An 18,003-nucleotide genomic window follows, 5' to 3' on the forward strand; every position below is an offset into this window, starting at 1 on the left:
TTTAACTTTTTTTTTTAATTGTACAACTATATATACATTTAAAAAAATTTATTGATTTATGGTTGTGTTGGGTCTTCATTTCTGTGCAAGGGCTTTCTCTAGTTGTGGCAAGCGGGGGCCACTCTTCATTGCGGTGCGCGAGCCTCTCATTAGTGCGGCCTCTCTTGTTGCGGAGCACAGGCTCCAGACGCGCAGGCTCAGTAGTTGTGGCTCACAGGCCTAGTTGCTTGGCGGCATGTGGGATCCTCCCAGACCAGGGCTCAAACCCGTGACCACTGCATTGACAGGCAGATTCTCAACCACTGCACCACCAGGGAAGCCCTAGCTCTCAAATTTTTAATTGTACAAGTCACTATGTTTGATGGTCACCACCAACCTTTATGGTGCTGTTTCTCTTATTTTAGTTATTTTCTGATTCCTCAGGAAGAGCTTAGCGAGCAGTATTTTCCAAATTCTTGTTCGATGGATAAGTTTGTGCCCTTTATAATTGAAAGTCGATTTTGTTGAACATAAAAGCCTTTGCTTACATTTTCCCTTGAGTATCTTTAACACGTTACTCCATTTTCTTCAGGTATAAAGAATAATTGTGGAAAAGTCTGATGATCATCTTTTTTTTTCTTTCATGTCACTTGCTGTTCTTGCCTACCCAGAGGATTTTTCCTTTCTTTAAAGTAACTTGTTGTCATTTATGACTTGGTGTTGGCAGTTTTGGATCAATAATCTTGGGTATAATAGTGCATTTAAAAAATATTGTTTCAAATCTTTTAAAAATTAACAAAGTTTTCTGAAAATAGGAGTTTTTATCTTCAGAGACTCCTATTATCTGTATATTAGACCTTCTGCCTCATCTTCAACATCTGTCACTTCCTAATCTTTTAAAGTGTTTTTTTCCATTTTTTTTTTATTTTTACCTATTTCTTTTAAGGTATCATCTATCTGTATGTTTATTTGCTTGTGTTCCTTCTAGTTTAGGCTTAATTTCCAAAATTTTTTTCTAATCTTTTCCTGAGCTTATCTTTTTTTTTTTTCTTCTGAGTTTTTCCAATTCTAAATTTCCTTCGTATCCTACACTATTTTCTTAATAACATCTAGCACATTTTGAAATAGACTGGTTTTGATCTGCTCTGGGGACCTTTCTGGTAGATTTTCATTATTTGTAAAAAATGTTATTCTGCTCTTGACTCTTTTAAATCAATTTTGTAAGGGATTGATCTAAAAACTTTTCTGTGGTTTCTTCTTAAGTAAAAATAATTTTCTTTAACTTTGAGAAGGCATGGGTCATGGGAGCTTCTCAAACCTCAGCTGTTTTGTTGTTGTTGGTTTTTTTGTTTTTGTTTTTGTTTTCAGTGTTCAAAAACAAAAACAGTATTCTGCTGAGATTTCTTGGTCAACAGTTCCTCCCTTCACTGTATTTAACCTTATCTTCCTTTGTGTCTCTTGTCACTGTCCTGCTCAGTTTTGGTTTTACAGCCAGCGGTGTCTCTTCTGTGGAGCCTTGACAAATACGGCAAATCATTTCAAAAGTTCATATGGACTACGTTGCTTCATTCCTTCAGACATTACTGCAGGTCTCCTGCACTCACTCACCACTGGAATGCTCAAAGCCTCTCCCAGTTTCAAATGGCTGTTTGCAACTTGGCCTGCTATGTGTTTCAATAATCATTCTATATAAGTTCTGTTCTCAGGTCCATTAGATGCCCTATTGCCATCCTCTACTTCTCCCAAATAGATGCCAGTACCACTTTGTAGTCTTGTGGCTTTTGGTAGCTTGTCTTCACCCACTTATATTTCAGGATTTAAGTATATGATGCCATCTAAATTTGTTGTAATGTTGTTCATTAGTATTTTGACTTTGCTATCCAGTTGCTGCTATGCGGCGGTTCGGAGATTGACAAATTACAACACTGCTGCCATCTTCCCTTTCTTAATTTGTTCTATAACAGGAAACATTCACAGAAAGTTCAAATTTGCTTTTGTTCTTTGTATTTGGTCTTTTCCAGATTTTTTTTTTAATTTTTGTCTCCTTTTAACATTTTTATGCTGTTTCTTACAATGTTATGTTTTTTGTTCCACTCTGACCTCCTCAACTAAGTCTCATTTAAAAATTAAAATGGGACTTCCCTGGTGGTCCAGTGGTTAAGACTCTGTTCTCTCAATGCAGGGAGCACGGGTTCGATCCCTGGTTGGGGAACTAAGATTCCTCATGCTGCACAGCACAGCCAAAAAAAAAAAAAAAAAAGTATCATCATAAAAATTAAAATGCTCTGGATCCCTTTCCTTTATCCTCTATATCTCAGACACTTTTACAATTCCTTTACTTCCTGTCAGATTGTCACTTACTTCACTTCCTTACTTCAGATCTTCACTTGCATAGCTGGTTTTCTTTCCAAGAATCTATTCCTTTGCAGAGTATGTACACATCATAGACCCTGCAGATTTAGTATTTTACATTGCACCTAGGACACTAGTTTTAAATATACGTTAAGGAATTTTTAGCCCACACTTCAAAAAAGACATATAGGAGAAACAGGCTATTTTGAAGTTTAAGAATATTAATGATACAAGAAGTAGTTCCTTTCGTATGATGCTGAAACCAATTTTCTTTTACTGTCAATCTGTAACCCAGCCAAACTCTTCAGGGAAAACAGAGCACTGCCCCATTTATGCAATGATCTTTAACCCTTCCAACTACCCCTCCCATCCCAGCAACTGTATTTCCAATTCAACCCTGAAAGACAGACAGGAAAGGCAGGTGAAAAAACCATAGCTCGAAGAAACACAGTAATTTCCTCTAGTATAAAATGACCACAGAATTGTGGTTTTCCATTTACCATCCTTGTACTTGACAACATTACAGAAATCTTTAGAGTAGATTTTTGTAAGTTCCAAGGGACTTGCTCAATTAACATTAAAACTTCGAAAACGTGTCAAAACCAAATTTCTCTAGTTAGCTTCTTATGAAAATATAAAAAGCTGAACAAAAACAGTTACATAGTTAATATACAAAATGTACTCTATTTAAAAATAAATAGCATAGATCTAAGAACAAATCTTTCATACTGATAACTGCTTCATTCTCAAACAGGACATGAAATTGATAGAGATTCTCTTGCAGGCAATAGCCTCCCAGCTGCCTGTGTTTATTGGAGTATTGCTCTCTGAACACGCATATAGTCAGAAATGTTAAATATATCCTCTTCTTCTGGAGTTAGTTGGATGTTATCTTTGACTGGAGACAGGGGATCTGGCTTCTTACAAGAAGGAAGCTTCTCAGAATCTTTTTTAAACACAAAATTTTTCCAGAGTTCATTGATTTTTATCTGCAGTCCTGGCTTGTTCTCGGCCTTATGATGATTTCTCTTATGGATGCTTGATGGCTTCTTGCTCAGCCCACTGACTCTGGCAGGTACTGAAGGTTTGATCTTGGTTGTAGAAAGATTGTCCACAGAACTGGATTTATACAGCCCAGGAACCTCTGAATCTAAACCCTCACTAGAAGGCTGAGAAAGTTTTGATGCATTTAAATTGTGTGGTGATAAGTCCATGCTTTCCTGAGACTGTGAAGACCAATCCACTTCATGTAAGGGATGAGATCCATCACTTGACTCATCACTCTTTAACTGAGATACGTCAGACGGCTCATTATTCTCAGGCAGAGAGATGGGAGAATCACTCTTTCTAAGGAACTGCTGCAATGCTGTGCTTGGAGAGGGGCTTGGTGTTCTTGAAAAATCTCCAAGACTTCCAGACCAACTGAAACAACTTCTTAGTGTACCCAAGGTGGGTGGTGAGATGGTCCTCGTGAATCTGCTGGTCTTAAAAGACTGAGACTCTTCAGCAATCACAGTCACATCATCTGGAATATGCTCACTTGAATTATGTGCTACACTGATACCTAACAACTTCTTGCCATCTAGACAATCTGATTCATTTACAGTGGTTTCTTTATCTGTGACAGCAGTTTCATCTAGAGACTGGCTGCTTGCTTTCTTTGATATACAGTCAGCAGAATCCAGAGAATTGGAAAAAAACCTGCTTCTGGTTCCTGGAACCACAACTGCACCACTTTCTTCATTTTTTCTCTGTAAAAATGTTGCAAATTTGTTTCTTGTCCTAGGTGGTGTGCTTAAGCTTTTTTTAATAGAAGTTCCATCTACCAGGTCAGGCATAAACCGTTCAGAAGAGTTCAATAATTTATTACCTTCACAACCATTTTTCTTGATCTTCTTTGTAAAGGAAGTAGAATACTGACCCAGTAGATCATCTTCTGATAGCTCTTCACTTCTTGGTCTTTTTGCAATGGATGACTTCCTTGGAAGATTTAACCCTTTAGTACTAATCACTAGTTCAATGCCCACAGTACTTGGATTTTCCTTCACCTTTGTAGCATCTGAAACAATGTCCAGCTCAAGTCTAGGGCAATAGTTCTTATGCCAAATGCTATTAATGTTAGATGACTTTTGACATGTTTTGTCAGTCCAACTATGACTTCTTGATTGCGCAGGCACGGCAGTGTCTGGATTGTAGTCATCAATCTGTTCGAAGGTATATCTTTATTTCCAAGTGCTATTTGAAGAGCTATAGAATCATCAACATATCGCCCAGCATAGCTTAGTGTTTCAGGATCAATGTCATCTTCATAGGCATTCAAGGGGATGAGTTTCCTTTTGATGGGATCAAAAACTAGCTGATAGAGGAAGGTATTATTGGCCCGAATAAATCCTTTGATGTAATCTTCTGGTACTGTTATATTCATCTTGAGATAATGTCCAATTTTCTTGATAACCTTTAAAATATCTGGATTGTTGGCTAGTCTTAGTACTTTGCAGGCCTTGGCTAATCCAATCCCACGCAGCGATGAGAGATAGTCACAGCCTGAAAGAATGCACATATAACGGAACTTCTCTTCTGTGAACACATCCCCAAGCTGTTTGCACATTCCTAGCCGAGCCTGATCAACTTCTAGTCCATTTCCAAACTGGTCCATTTTTAAAATAACCTTTTTACAGCCAAAAGCGAGGAGGTCAGAGTCTTCTGTAATTACAGCTTGTACAATACCAGCCTTGTTAAGATAGGCCAACTGTGCATCTGCTTCATATGGAGCCACAAGACAATCTACTCCCTGAGACCGAGCAGCCTTAATTACGTTGTGGGCCATAGCGTGTGTGATATTGATAGAACGGGTGAAACATTCTCTGGCTTCTGAAACCTTCCCCTCACGAAGAAGCTGCTTTCCCTTAAGAAGATTGGCTTGTCTTCTTTCTCTTCTAGACTTCTCCACTTCCTTTTTAGAAGGTAAAGTACATCCATCAAATACCAGGATAGGCTTGATCCCATGAGATAGTAACATATTTACAAATTTCATACAAAATCCTACATACTTATCGGTAGGTTCACCTTTGGCTAGTTTTTCAGCACAAGCAACAGCTCCTTTGTGAAGCCAGCAGTATGTATCCACAGCTACTACCTGCCCTTTATACTTCCTCATGTGGACAGGTTCAGAAGCTTCTTTGATAAATTGCAGTAATCCTTGTATCCCCATAGTGCCAAGTTAAATTTTTTTCTAAGTTAGGTAAATATTCTCGAATAAATGTTTCCTCTTCAGCACAATGAGAACGATGGGGGGCCTTAGGCACAAAGCATCCTCAGGAGACTGCCCGCAGCACCAAGTAGTAGTGACAGCATAATGTCACCGCTCCATCCCGTCTCACAGGGATTGGCAGGGCGGCCCACAAGCCCTTTCCAGGAGACACGTTCCTTTGGCCTCGTGCTCTGCACAGCCCGCTCCGCTCGCTTCCCGGGGAGGTCCCCCGCCGTCCGTCCGAGGGCAGCCTGGTGAGGGCTCAGAAGCCTATCCCCACGGCCCCCACTCGCCTGGGCCGGAGCACGCTAGGCGGCTGTGGGGAACTCAAGGGGCAGGGGCGCAGGGACGCAGCTGTGCACTGGCGGCCAGACCTTTCAATTTCTTCCAATTTTTTTTTGGCCCTATTCTCACTCTCTTTTCCTTCTGGGACTCCAATTATGTATATATTAGACCATTTTATTTTTTCCCATAATCCTTGAGACTGTTTATTTTTCTTCCATTTTCCTCTGTTTTTCAGATTACATAGTCTCTATTGATCTGATTTCAATCTGCTGTTAAATCTACCAAGTGAAGTTTTCAATTCACTACTTTTCAGTTGTAGAATTTGCATTTGGTTCTTTTGTGTAGTTCCAGTTCTTTGCTGAGATTCTCTGTTTACTCATTTTGAACATATTTTTCTTTATCTCTTTGAAATAGTTATAATAGCATCTTTACAGTCTTTGTCCAATATCTGAACCGTATTGGGTTCAGTTTCTATGGACTGCTTTTTTCTTGACTATGGATCACATTTTTGTTTCTTTGTATGAGTAGTGATTTTTGATTTAACACCAGACATTGTAGACAATACATTATAGAGCCTCTAGATTTATTTTCCTCAGAAGAATGTTGGTTCTTGTTTCAGCAGGCAGTTCAGTTATTGGCAGATTACACTGAACTTGTGTAAGCTTGACTTTTTGCTTTAATAGCAAGGATCTGAAGGAAGCCCAAAGTGTTTCCCAAGCCCTTCTAATTTGGCAGGACTCAGCCTGCAAATTCTATCCCCCTTGCAGATCTTGTCAGTTCTTGGTTTTAGGTTTTGTTAGGATGAATCTAACTCCTAAGACAAAGCCTTTCTGTGCTGTCTCAGCTAGATGCTAGGGATATTAATGAGATGTTAAGGCAGTCTGTCTCCTCTGGCAAGGCCAAATTCTGGTGTCCCCAGGATGGCTCTTCCACTCGCACCACTAGTCAGTTCTGTTCTCAACCTCTTAGTAGCTATTATCTGATAAGCCTCAGGTGATCTCATCCTATGTATTTATAGCCTAGCCCTCAGCTACAAATTAGTACGGAACCTTCACATTGACTTCTGGGGCCCAACTCTGCACAACTCCCTCCTATCCAAGGCCGTAATCCACAGATTCTAGCCACTTCAGCATCCTCAAGCTCTCACCTCTGCCTCCTTGGCTCAGTGGGACTTTGTGTCTGCTCAGACTCTGGCTTTCTGTGACAGGGTCAGGAAATGGACTCCAGGTAGAGGACCAAGGAGCAGTCTTGCACTTGCTGTTGTCCACTACCTGAAAAGAGTTACCTCATATATTTGTTCACTTTTATAGTAGTTTATGGCAGGAGGTTCAGTCCAGTACCCATTACTCCAGCATGGCTGGCACTCAGACAAGGAATTTGAACAGACTTTTGACTTCAGTTCTAGCATTCTCTATATCACCACAGCTAGCCTTCTATAACATTATGTGTTATGGGTAAATGCTTGTGCCCTCAGAAATCTGTGAGTGTTTATATTTTAGGTTAACTTACAGACTAGAAGAAAATCTTATTGATACGTAGCACAAGCAAACATTTGGGAACTGTGATCCCTTTTAGGTTGCTTTTATTTTTTTAGATTAATCTTGGGTAGAACTAATGGATAGTCTTTAAAAAAAAAAAGGGTAACAGAGTGTAATAAACTATTCTGTAAGTACTTAGAAGTAGTGCTTTCCTGCTGGTTCAATTTAATCAATACTTTCTTTGTTTCCTATATATTTAATAGACACTTTATGTCAGGAAGGAACTTGGTTTTATCTTACACTGTTAACACAGAGCAGTATTAAGATAGACTAAAACTAAGTTAACACTTCTCTTGTCTTGGTATCTAACGGCTTTTCCTTTGACACCCCTTTTCACATGTCAAGGCTTCTTGTTTAGGTTGCCAAATTGATTAGCTAATACTGGAGATAAAAAAGAGGAGTCAAAGAAAAGGATAAAATTTTTAGATGATAATAGGCACTATAGAAATATCTGGAAAAAAAAGAGGAAGAGATTAAAAAAGAAATGGAGGGATGAGGAGATAAGTCAATTTAAAAGCAGCCATAGTGTATTTAGTCTTTTGAGTGAAGTTATTCAACAAGAATAATAGTGCATAGAGCATGAAATATGAGCAGGATCAAAAAATAGTTTTCACTTTGAAAAACATTATAAAAATAGGAAAAGAATATGAACAGTTTACAGAACAAGAAAAGACCGATAAGCAGATGAAAAGATACTCAATTTCACTTATAATTAAAGAAATGAAATAAAAACTGTGAGATACACATCAGGTTGGCAAAAGTGAAGATGTATGATAATGCCCAATGTTGACAAGGGTGTGGGGAAATAAGCACTCCCATACACAGTGATGGGAGTATAAACTGGTATGGCCTTTTTGTATGAAAGTTGTCAAAATTGAAAAGTAAAATGCACGTACACTTTTATTCAATAGTTATTCTTTTAGGAATTTATCCAAAAGCAGTATTCCCACAAGTGTGCAGAGATATATACACATAAAAAAATATTCACTAAAGCACTGTTTGTGAAAAAACCTAGAAACAATTGACCTTTCCAAGAATAGGGAGTTGGTTAAATAAATTATGGTATAGTCACACAGTAGAATACTGAACAGTCATTTAAAAGGAGGAATTGGGGAGGGGAGGGTAAGCTGGGACGAGGTGAGAGAGTGGCATTGACATAAATACACTACCAAATGTAAAATAGATAGCTAGTGGGAAGCAGCCGCAAAGCACAGGGAGATCAGCTCGGTGCTTTGTGACCACCTAGAGGGGTGGGACAGGGAGAGTGGGAGGGAGACGCAAGAGGGAGGGGATATGGGGATATATGTATACATAGAGCTGATTCACTTTGTTATACAGCAGAGACTAACACAACATTGTACAGCAATTATACTCCAATAAAGATGTAAAAAAAAAAACTAAGCAAAAGAAGGAAGGAAGTGTCTATATGCAGCTAGAGAAAGGTTCCAAGATTTATTATTATGTGAAAAAAAAATGCAAGGTGCTAAGCAGTGTGTTTAATCTGCTCTCTTTTATGTAAATGCTTAGGGTTTGGATGTGTGTATGGACTGGGTACTGATAGAAAATTATTCTGGAAGGATACTGAAATAATATATTAACAATGGTTACCTCAAGGAGAGGAACTTGAGGGGTAGGGAGACAGTTTTCATTTTACACTTTTTCCTACTATTTGAATTTTTCTAACAATATTCATGTACTAGTTTTTTTTTTTTTTTTAATAGTAATCTTTTATTTATTTATTTATTTATTTTTATATTTTATTTTTGGCTGTGTTGGGTCTTTGTTTCTGTGTGAGGGCTTCCTCTAGTTGTGGCGAGCGGGGGCCACTCTTCATTGCGGTGCGCAGGCCTCTCACTATCGCGGCCTCTCTTGTTGTGGAGCACAGGCTCCAGACGCGCAGGCTCAGTAATTGTGGCTCACGGGCCCAGTTGCTCCGCGGCATGTGGGATCTTCCCAGACCAGGGCTCGAACCCGTGTTCCCTGCATTAGCAGGCAGATTCTCAACCACTGCGCCACCAGGGAAGCCCCCCATGTACTAGTTTTTAATTTCAAGTGTGGTTATCTGAGAGTAGGATTATAAGCCATTGAAATTTTATTCCTTATCCTTATTGTGTGCTTAAATATATATATATATATATACACACATATATGTATGTATAGTATGTATAGTATTAAAGAAAAAAATCTTCCAAAGTACATTTGCTTTATTGTGAATTTTAAGTTTTTGGAATATATTAAAATTCTTTAAGTTGATGGTTAGAAGGAATTCCTATTTTCTCAAAATCAGTTCTCCTCTGGGATGTGTTTTCTTTTTGCAGACCTTTTATGTATCCATAGTTGATTTATGTGAAAACGGCGGGAAACGTCCTATCACAAATAGCAGTGCTAGTTTCACCAAAGAACAAGCAGACACCATTCGCAGAATTCGAAATAGTAAAGATAGTTGGGACATGTTGGGAGTCAAACCTGGGGCCTCAAGGTAAGCAGTGCTCTCAGATATTAGTGCTGCCTTCTGTTATGGAAAAAGACTCAATCATCAGAATTATAGTGCGATATCTTCTTGTAATTGGCTAGAAATATGAAGATGTGTGGAAATATCTTGGATTACTTAATAATGCTCCTTCACTGAATTAAGTGAACACCAAAGGGAGAAAACAGAGGGCACAATTACCTAATGTGGGAACTATGTAGTTTGTGTATTATATAAGTACCTTCTGAAATTATATGCTCTGCTTTTGTTGACTAAGAGCCTTGAAGCTAATGTAACCTCAAAAAAAAAAAATTCTTAAATCATAGAATTTTAGAGAAGGAAAGAGTGTTAGCCATCAACCTGTCCAAACATTTCATTTCATAGGTGGGAAAACTGGGACTCAGTGAGACCGAAAACACAGTCAAGGACCCCAGGAGTTAGTGGTAGAATTGGTTCTCGACCCTGAGCACTGTGTGTCTGCCTGTCTGTGTCTCTTTCTATCTCTGTCAGAAATCCTGCTAGTTCCTCGTCTGTGTGTGTTTATATTAAATTATTTTATTTTATCCAAAATAATTATTTGGGAGAAAAGGGAATACAATCACTACTCTTTGTGAAAGAATAAATCATTATCCAGCATGATTATATAACTTTTCCCCCCAGTTTTATTGAAATATAATTGATGTACAATACTGTATAAGTTTAAGGTGTACAGCATAATGATTTGACTTACATATATTGTGAAATGATGACCACAGTAAGTTTAATTAACATCTGCCATCTCATATAGATACCAAAAAAAATGTTTTTTCCTTGTGATTAGAACTCTTGGAATCTACCCTCTTAACAACTTTCAATTGTTATATAACTTGTAATGCTATAATAATACTGTTACTATACGTATTATTAGAGTTCTCAGACCTTTTTATTTTGCACCATAGCTTTCCTCCCCTTTCTACTTTTTCACCTTGATTCCCGCAAAAGAAAAAGTAGCTCTTGAAATCGCCTTGTCAGCGTCAACAGCATTAAGCATCTCCTCCATTTTGGTCTCATAGCATATCTTTGAGTCCAGAAAGAAAGAGGGGAGGGGAAAAGGGAGACAGTTATTGGTCTCCCTGGACTTGCCAGGCATTACTGAGGAGCTGTTAAACACCTGAAGGAATTCAGATGACCTCATAGCACAAAATTAATTGGTGGCTTTTAAATGTCCCTTTAGACTTCCATAGTCACATCCTAAATTCTTCCATTTCATCTCCAAGGGATATTGACTCTATAACTAAGAAACTATTACTTACTAATTAACTTAGAACAATAATCATTAGGGAAAAAGAAACTTTTGGTTTCTTACTTATTGTGGTTAACTGGAACCTCCCAAAATTTACAGGACCTCCATAATTTCCATATCCTTAACCCATATAACATGTTCTTATCTTACCTTTGTTCCTCTGGGTCTATCAAACTAATTTGTATGGCATGAGCACGTTTGGGCAAAACCTAAAAACATTTATTTTATTTTATCTTTTAAATACACCTTTATTTTATTTTTTGGCCGTGCCGTGCGGCATGCGGGATCTTAGTTCCCCGACCACGGATCGAACCCGTGCCCCCTGCAATGGAAGCATGGAGTCTTAACCACTAGACCGCCAGGGAATTCCCTAAAAACATTTTTTTTAAGTTATAGAGAGTTTTAATGTTTGTTCAGTGCTATGTTTACTATTCTTGAACTTTAAGAAAAATCTTCAGTAGAATTAATATATTTTTTACACACCTGACTCAGTCTTGTTTCTCTAAAATTTTCCTTGAAAGTTTCTCCTGCTATCCAGAATTCTTGAAAGGTACCAGGCCTAACCACTGACGCCATATGGACATGTTTCCTCGGGAAGCAGAGTGGCTAGAGGGGCCCAACCCAAGACTCACTCATGGGAAAGAGAGAGGATGCTGTTTCTGCCTCAAGGACAGAGAGTCTTTTAGGGAGAATGTGATTCTTATTAGCTAATATCGAAATTATCTATGTAGAAAAGCTACATGCAAGGTAAAACAAGAAAATTCAGAAGGACTCCTCTAAGATCAGAAAGCAGAAAAAGCCTTAGAACGTATGCCTGCGACATGGACAGCTGTTAACATAGCCCTATGACCTCAGTCTCCCCAAGCTGACACGTAAGATATCACATATGCACAAATAATATGTAACATTCAAGTAGAAAAATATACACTGCAAAGTGAGTATACAAACAAACATGATCAGATATCACATCCAAGATATCGAAGACCATCTCCCTGATTTGGAGAGCCAGACTAGAAGTCCTTCTGATAAAGAATAAAGGAGATTTGGGGAAGCACCAAATCCAGGCTTATAAGTTAACAAGAACGTTGAATTACAAAAGGAATTCAAAAGGAAAGTGGGAAATAAAACCATCTGGTAGAGACAGAGCCGGACTCTGACCAGGGGAGCGGCTGGGTACTTGAAAGCCTCTCAGAGGCCTGACACCTGAGGATATGAAGAGCGGGGAGAACTGCAGGGCCAGGTGGTCTCCAGCCCCCACCCCAGCAGTCCCTGCTCCTTAGAGGTCTCTCCTGGGGCTCCCTGGTCTTTGGTGAAACACTCATCGTACTGCTCCTTTCCTCTCTAGATAATGTTAAATTCTCTCTTGTTTCTTCTTTGGTCTCAGGGAGCTCACTGTAACTCTCAGGTACCCCTTTCCAGTGGCTCTTTCTTGGTCACTGGTGCCACCATCTTCCCTGAGGCCTTAGATTCCCCATGACCCTGGAACTCATTTCAGCCCTTTTTCTCATGTCTTCTCCACCCCTATACCCATCTCATTATCTGCTTCTGCCAGGGCTTTGTTTCTATTATCTCTTTTGCCTTCCCTTGTTGGCTTCCACAAACACCTTAATCTAAACCCTTGTATTCATGCTTGGGTTATTGTAACAACCTCCTGCTTGTCTCCTAACTTCCAAAAACAGCTTTCCCAGCACCATTTTGTCATGAAACACCTACTGTTAAAAATCCAACTTTTTTGTTGTTTTGCCTTCAAGGCCCTTCACTTACTGACCCGTGCTCCCTGGCCAACTTTGTTTCGTGTTACTTCCCAGCGCAGTTTCCTCCTGGAACTGCATGCGGGCTCCGGCTCCCTTCCTGGCCTCTGCCGGTTCTCTCCCTGCTGCTCTGTATTCCCCACCACTGTGTCAATCCCTGAACCCAACCTTCTTCCAGAACCCTCCTCCAGGGGGCCTGCCCTGATGGCCCCTGTCCTCATTGCTTCCGTCGGCAAATGCCCAGTGCCTATGAAGTGCCGAGTACTGTTTTCATCTGATCATGTTTGTTTGTATACTCACTTTGCGTTGTATATTTTTCTACTCGAATGTTAGATATTATTTGTGCATTGTTTGTTTCCTAGTCCTTTAGTCCCGTCTTTGAGAAAGGGTAACATTTATTTGAGATATGCTTACTGTAAGAGATATTATGATATCCAAACAGCTAAAATGCAGTCGGTGGAGGGTGGGGGCTGACCTCGATACTGACATAGAGCTTTGCTTTTTCTCGTAGAGATGAAGTCAATAAAGCATATCGGAAACTTGCTGTGCTGCTTCACCCTGACAAGTGTGTAGCACCTGGTAGTGAAGATGCCTTCAAAGCCGTTGTGAATGCCCGAACAGCCCTTCTGAAAAACATCAAATAGAAAGTAGAAAAAAAGACAAGTGTGGGCCTCAAGTCCAAACAGACTTTCCCTAGAGGTAAAATAGCCAACATGGGTTTTTCCTCCACAAAATTTTACAGCTCTTTTCACTCATGTGCTGTCATTTGTAAATCAGTAAGTCGGGTGCCTGTTACCATGCCATAGACATTTTGCAGAGAGATGAAGTGAAGAGAACCAAGCGCCACTTATACACGGCCATTCATTTCCTACTTCTGAATGATGTAAGATTTTTTTCTCATGAGTTTGTTAGCTCTGTCAGTGTACCATCCCTTAGGCACTTTGCTCAGGAAAGTCCATGAGGTTTCTGGAAGGAGGATAGGAGGATCCTTTCACTTTTTCTTTTTAAAAAAATTCATCATCAGAGAAGAAAACACAGATGGAAGCAGACATAGCAGAATCCCTGAAAGTGTGATGACCTCACAAGCAAGTTGCCCCTTTTACAGTGAGTTTCTTAGGTAGTATTTTAAGCATCAATCTATAGTTAATGAACTCTTGGCAGCCCTTTGGAAGTGAAACGAGGTGATACAATTCTGAACTGAGCAGCCCTTTTGTGACGTTCACTCTGTTCCCCTTCTCCAGCCACAGGGGGAGAGACCAGCCAGTCCTAAGAGAGCAGAGACAGTGATGGCGGCCGCAAGTTCTGGTACACTGGCTGCTGCTAGTCCTGCCCCTGAATCTGACGCCTCTCCCTGGCCGTGGAAGTGGGTGCTGGTAGCTGCAGGGAGCATCATCGCCTAGGAATCAGGAGTCAGACTCCAAGACAGTAGTGCCTGCAGGTCACACTAGATTGAGCACACGTGCCCAGAGGGCACGGCCGGCCTGGCTCGGGCATGTTTGATGCCCTAGGAGAGCCTCCATATGAGGCTTATGCCGTCTTTGTTTCTGCATCACTTTCTGCATCACAGCAGGTGGGAAAGGCCAGGGTGCCGGGCCTCCTCTTCACTTCCTCATCAGTGTTAGTTCCCTCTTTCTTCCCTCTTCTCTTTCTGTGCACATCTGCCACCATTTCTCTCTTCTTGAATCCCTGCCTTCCGGCTCTTGACTCCTCCATCCTCCTGTGCAGCCTTCACCTGGGCCTGGTTGACCAGAGACAAGTTATGGGTCCTTTGGGTGGTGGACAGAGAGATCTTAAGGCCTGTGTGGGAAGAATCTCTGTTACTTTTGCTTGGGTTACAAATTTCTGATTAGTAATATTTTTAAGCTACAGATTATGAAAATCAATTTCACATAGAGAAATACATTCTCTTGCCGTAGTATCTTCCTCAGTATCCAAGGGATGGATGAAGATCAAGTGTGAGGACCAGCCTTTCTTCCAGAGCTTACAGAACCAGTGTCACTGCGTGGCTCGTTACACCATCACTCTCATGTTACTCAGATTTTTAGCTGTGACCAGGCTGCACTAATTGGGGCTTTAAAGTATGTAAAACATTACTGTCTGTAAATTTTAAGCAGCTATCCCATATTGATCGCCAAGGAGCATTCACCTTACCACCGGAGAAGAAAAACCACTTTCGTTTAATTCAAGCCCACTGCAGTCTTCTGGACTCTTCCCTTCTCCAGAGCAGCTTTGCTTTGTGCGGCTGCCCGTGAGCTGCATTGAGCTGGTTGTCAGGAAACCAGAGCATTGTTTTCCAGTATGAATTTTCATCTCGGTGATATTGAAAATGCTTTTTTTTTTTCTATAAATTGAGATACGAGTATGATTTCTTGTGGGATTTTCCTCTGGCCTTTTAATTCTAACTAGCTCTGGGCCTGTAGAATTCCAGCCCAAAGTTCTTCGGGGCCTAAATTTTGCTTAAGGCCTTCATCATGCCTAAAGTAATTAAACATAGATCTGTTCTTACAGCAGGACTTAGGAGGGTCATATTTATGAGGGACTGTGCATGGTGGTATCAGCCCAAATTGACATGACATACTCATGACTGAGTATGTGGCCCTGGGTAAAAACTGGTGCCAGTTTTCATTGTTGTTATTAAACACTAGATTGGTCACCTTATTCAACTACATGGTGCAGATGAGCAGTTATAGCAGAGAGAGATCTTTAGTGCTTCCATTCATATCCTTATATAATGAGTGACTTGTTGAAATTTAGCCTGATCTTGATTCGTAGGTCTTGAGGCTCAGTTCCCAGCACCTTGATTATTTTTTTAAATTTATTTATTTATTTACTTATGGCTGTGTTGGGTCTTCGTTTCTGTGCGAGGGCTTTCTCTAGTTGTGGCAAGTGGGGGCTGCTCTTCATCGCGGTGCGCGGGCCTCTCACTATCGCGGCCTCTCTTGTTGCGGAGCACAGGCTCCAGACGCGCAGGCTCAGTAATTGTGGCTCACGGGCCCAGTTGCTCTGCGGCATGTGGGATCTTCCCAGACCAGGGCTCGAACCCGTGTCCCCTGCATTGGCAGGCAGATTCTCAACCACTGCACCACCAGGGAAGCCCGCACCTTGATTATTAATGTTAAGGATGGCCATGTACTACTTCATTTATGTAAAAGAAAGTTAAGCTTCAGGGTCCTAGAATTTTTCTGATTTCCGTAATCCTTGAGTAGAATATCAAGAAGTAATGAAGCCTGATCGGCAATGAAAAGTAACTTCATACAAAATTTTACAGACCTCTGTGCATTAATTTAAATTCTTGGTGCAAATATGTACTTTGTAGTTCAACCTTATTAAAATTCTTCAGCCAGTTAGGATTGCACAATACATCAGTGAGAGTAATAACTAGGAGAATAATTTCAATGGCTAAAAAAATTTTTATAGAAAGTCATGTTTTTCAAAAAAAGAAAAAGTTCGAACAGCTATTATTCAAGAAAAGCCATTTCTTCTGCATTTGAGTCACCAAGAATTAACACTTTTAAAACTTGTTAGAAATACCTGGAGGCTTTTGAAATTAATTGTCCAACCTACCTAAGAACTTTAAAATATACCCTCCTTTTGTTCCTCTGTTCCTCTTTCCTGCCTCCTTTTGAATTGATATTCTCAACTGTCAACATTTCTTTTACTTCAGCATTATCATTTTATTTCTTCACATAAATTTGTGCTCGGTAAAGTCCAGACTTGGGGGTATTGTGGTGCTACCCAAGATAAATTGCTGTAATTCTGTAGATTGCACTCTCTTCTTTAAGGCTTACATTTACCTCAGGAAACTCACTCTAGTATGTTTTTTTTTCACATTGAATTCTCAACTGGTAAATATTTCTTTATACTGATAAATTAGTACCTAATTCACTGTTCGCTAAATGAGCCATAGATAAGGCAGCTAAATTTCTGAAAGAAAGCCACAGTAAGTGGGCAGCCCTGTAAGCTCTGAATCAGTAATGAGGTAGCTGTTCCTCATAGAACAATGACAGAATCTCAAGGGGGAGGGAGGTATTTTGGTCTCAAGTTCGAAAGGGTAGGGCCGTGCGCACATTGCCTTTGACAGGAACAGTGCCTGTCCTATAAGCAATTTCAGTGCACCCTGGGATGTCAGTCTCTCTCCACCACACTCCACATAGCTCACTCTGAGTCTGCCAACGTTTTTGTAAAACTTTTGCAGAGGAATTTAGCAGCGAAATACAGCTAACCACCTTCCATTGCAAGTTTTGCAAAGTGAAGAGGGGTTCATATTTCTCATGATTGGTACTTAGCACAATTGTAGGAGACAGTTAATACTGTTTATACGTTGGTTTTTCCATTAAGCATTTCTAGAGAAGACGAAAGCTTAAACTTGTGGTGTGGGTAAGTTAGATTATGTCTGACAAGCAGTGCAATAGGAAGCCGTGCAATAAAGGCCATGTTGGTGAAATGACTCGCTGGAAAGTTGGACAGTTTGGGTGAGCTTCCTGCATCGATGGCCTGCGGGGTGGTCTGCCCTTGGGCCGGGAATGCACAGTCTCTAAAGAAACCCTTTGCTCTTACGAAGTAATTTACATACTTGCTTTCTGTTGAACTAACGGAAAATGTTAAATCTAACAGCTGTTTATGTCTTGTATAGAGAGTGTCATATGTATTTAAGTTGTGTATTTTTATAAAGTAAAGGCAAATGCCAAACACTGGTCTATGGGCTGCACTTATTTGTTGAGATACTGGTCTTTAATGTAGAACATGCTAGTCTAGAAGCCAATCCAGTTCCTTCCTTACCAACTGAGATCGTAGATAAGACATCTTGCTTTAAGTTGCCAGTGCGTAAAGTGGAGGAAATTTTATTCACTGGTCCCTCAGGCTAACCTTAATTAAATTGTGATGAAAGTGTTTTGATCTCTTAAAGAAAGATACTAATATTATGTGTGCCTTTTTAATTCAAATGAAACTATTGTTATCTCATTTTAATAATGCAGATCTTGGCTGAATAACTTAATAATTCAGCTAACTAGTCCCTGGACAACAAGAAACCTTAAGTAACAGACTATTGTGAACCCAAATTTGAAAGTGAAAGCCTTGTAGGGCCAACGCACAGA

General features: G+C 40.0%; 1 protein-coding gene and 1 long non-coding RNA gene across 4 annotated transcripts in view; one reads left to right on the top strand and one right to left on the bottom strand.

Moving 5' to 3' along the window:
- DNAJC27 (DnaJ heat shock protein family (Hsp40) member C27) overlaps window positions 1-15,115 on the top strand; it is a 50,607-nt gene extending 35,492 nt beyond the window's left edge. The window contains exons 6-7 of one of the 3 annotated variants that reach the window (XM_036873735.1): window positions 9,723-9,883; window positions 13,419-15,115. In XM_036873735.1, the coding sequence (XP_036729630.1) occupies window positions 9,723-9,883; window positions 13,419-13,551 (294 nt within the window). In that variant the 3' untranslated portion in view covers window positions 13,552-15,115. Of the gene's footprint in view, window positions 1-5,103; window positions 5,279-9,722; window positions 9,884-13,418 lie in introns of those variants that run through there. The other 2 variants (XM_036873737.1, XM_036873738.1) reach the window with 2 other exon arrangements.
- Window positions 15,116-15,248: 133 nt separating this feature from the next.
- LOC118906279 lies at window positions 15,249-17,760 on the bottom strand. Its single transcript, XR_005022471.1, has 2 exons — window positions 16,009-17,760; window positions 15,249-15,703 (listed from the first exon to the last, which is right to left on the bottom strand). It is a non-coding gene; the product is annotated as an uncharacterized LOC118906279 (long non-coding RNA).
- Between the last annotated feature and the right edge of the window lie 243 nt (window positions 17,761-18,003).

This window comes from Balaenoptera musculus, chromosome 13 (assembly GCF_009873245.2).
Source record: "Balaenoptera musculus isolate JJ_BM4_2016_0621 chromosome 13, mBalMus1.pri.v3, whole genome shotgun sequence".
In the NCBI taxonomy this organism is placed as follows: Eukaryota; Metazoa; Chordata; class Mammalia; order Artiodactyla; family Balaenopteridae; genus Balaenoptera; species Balaenoptera musculus.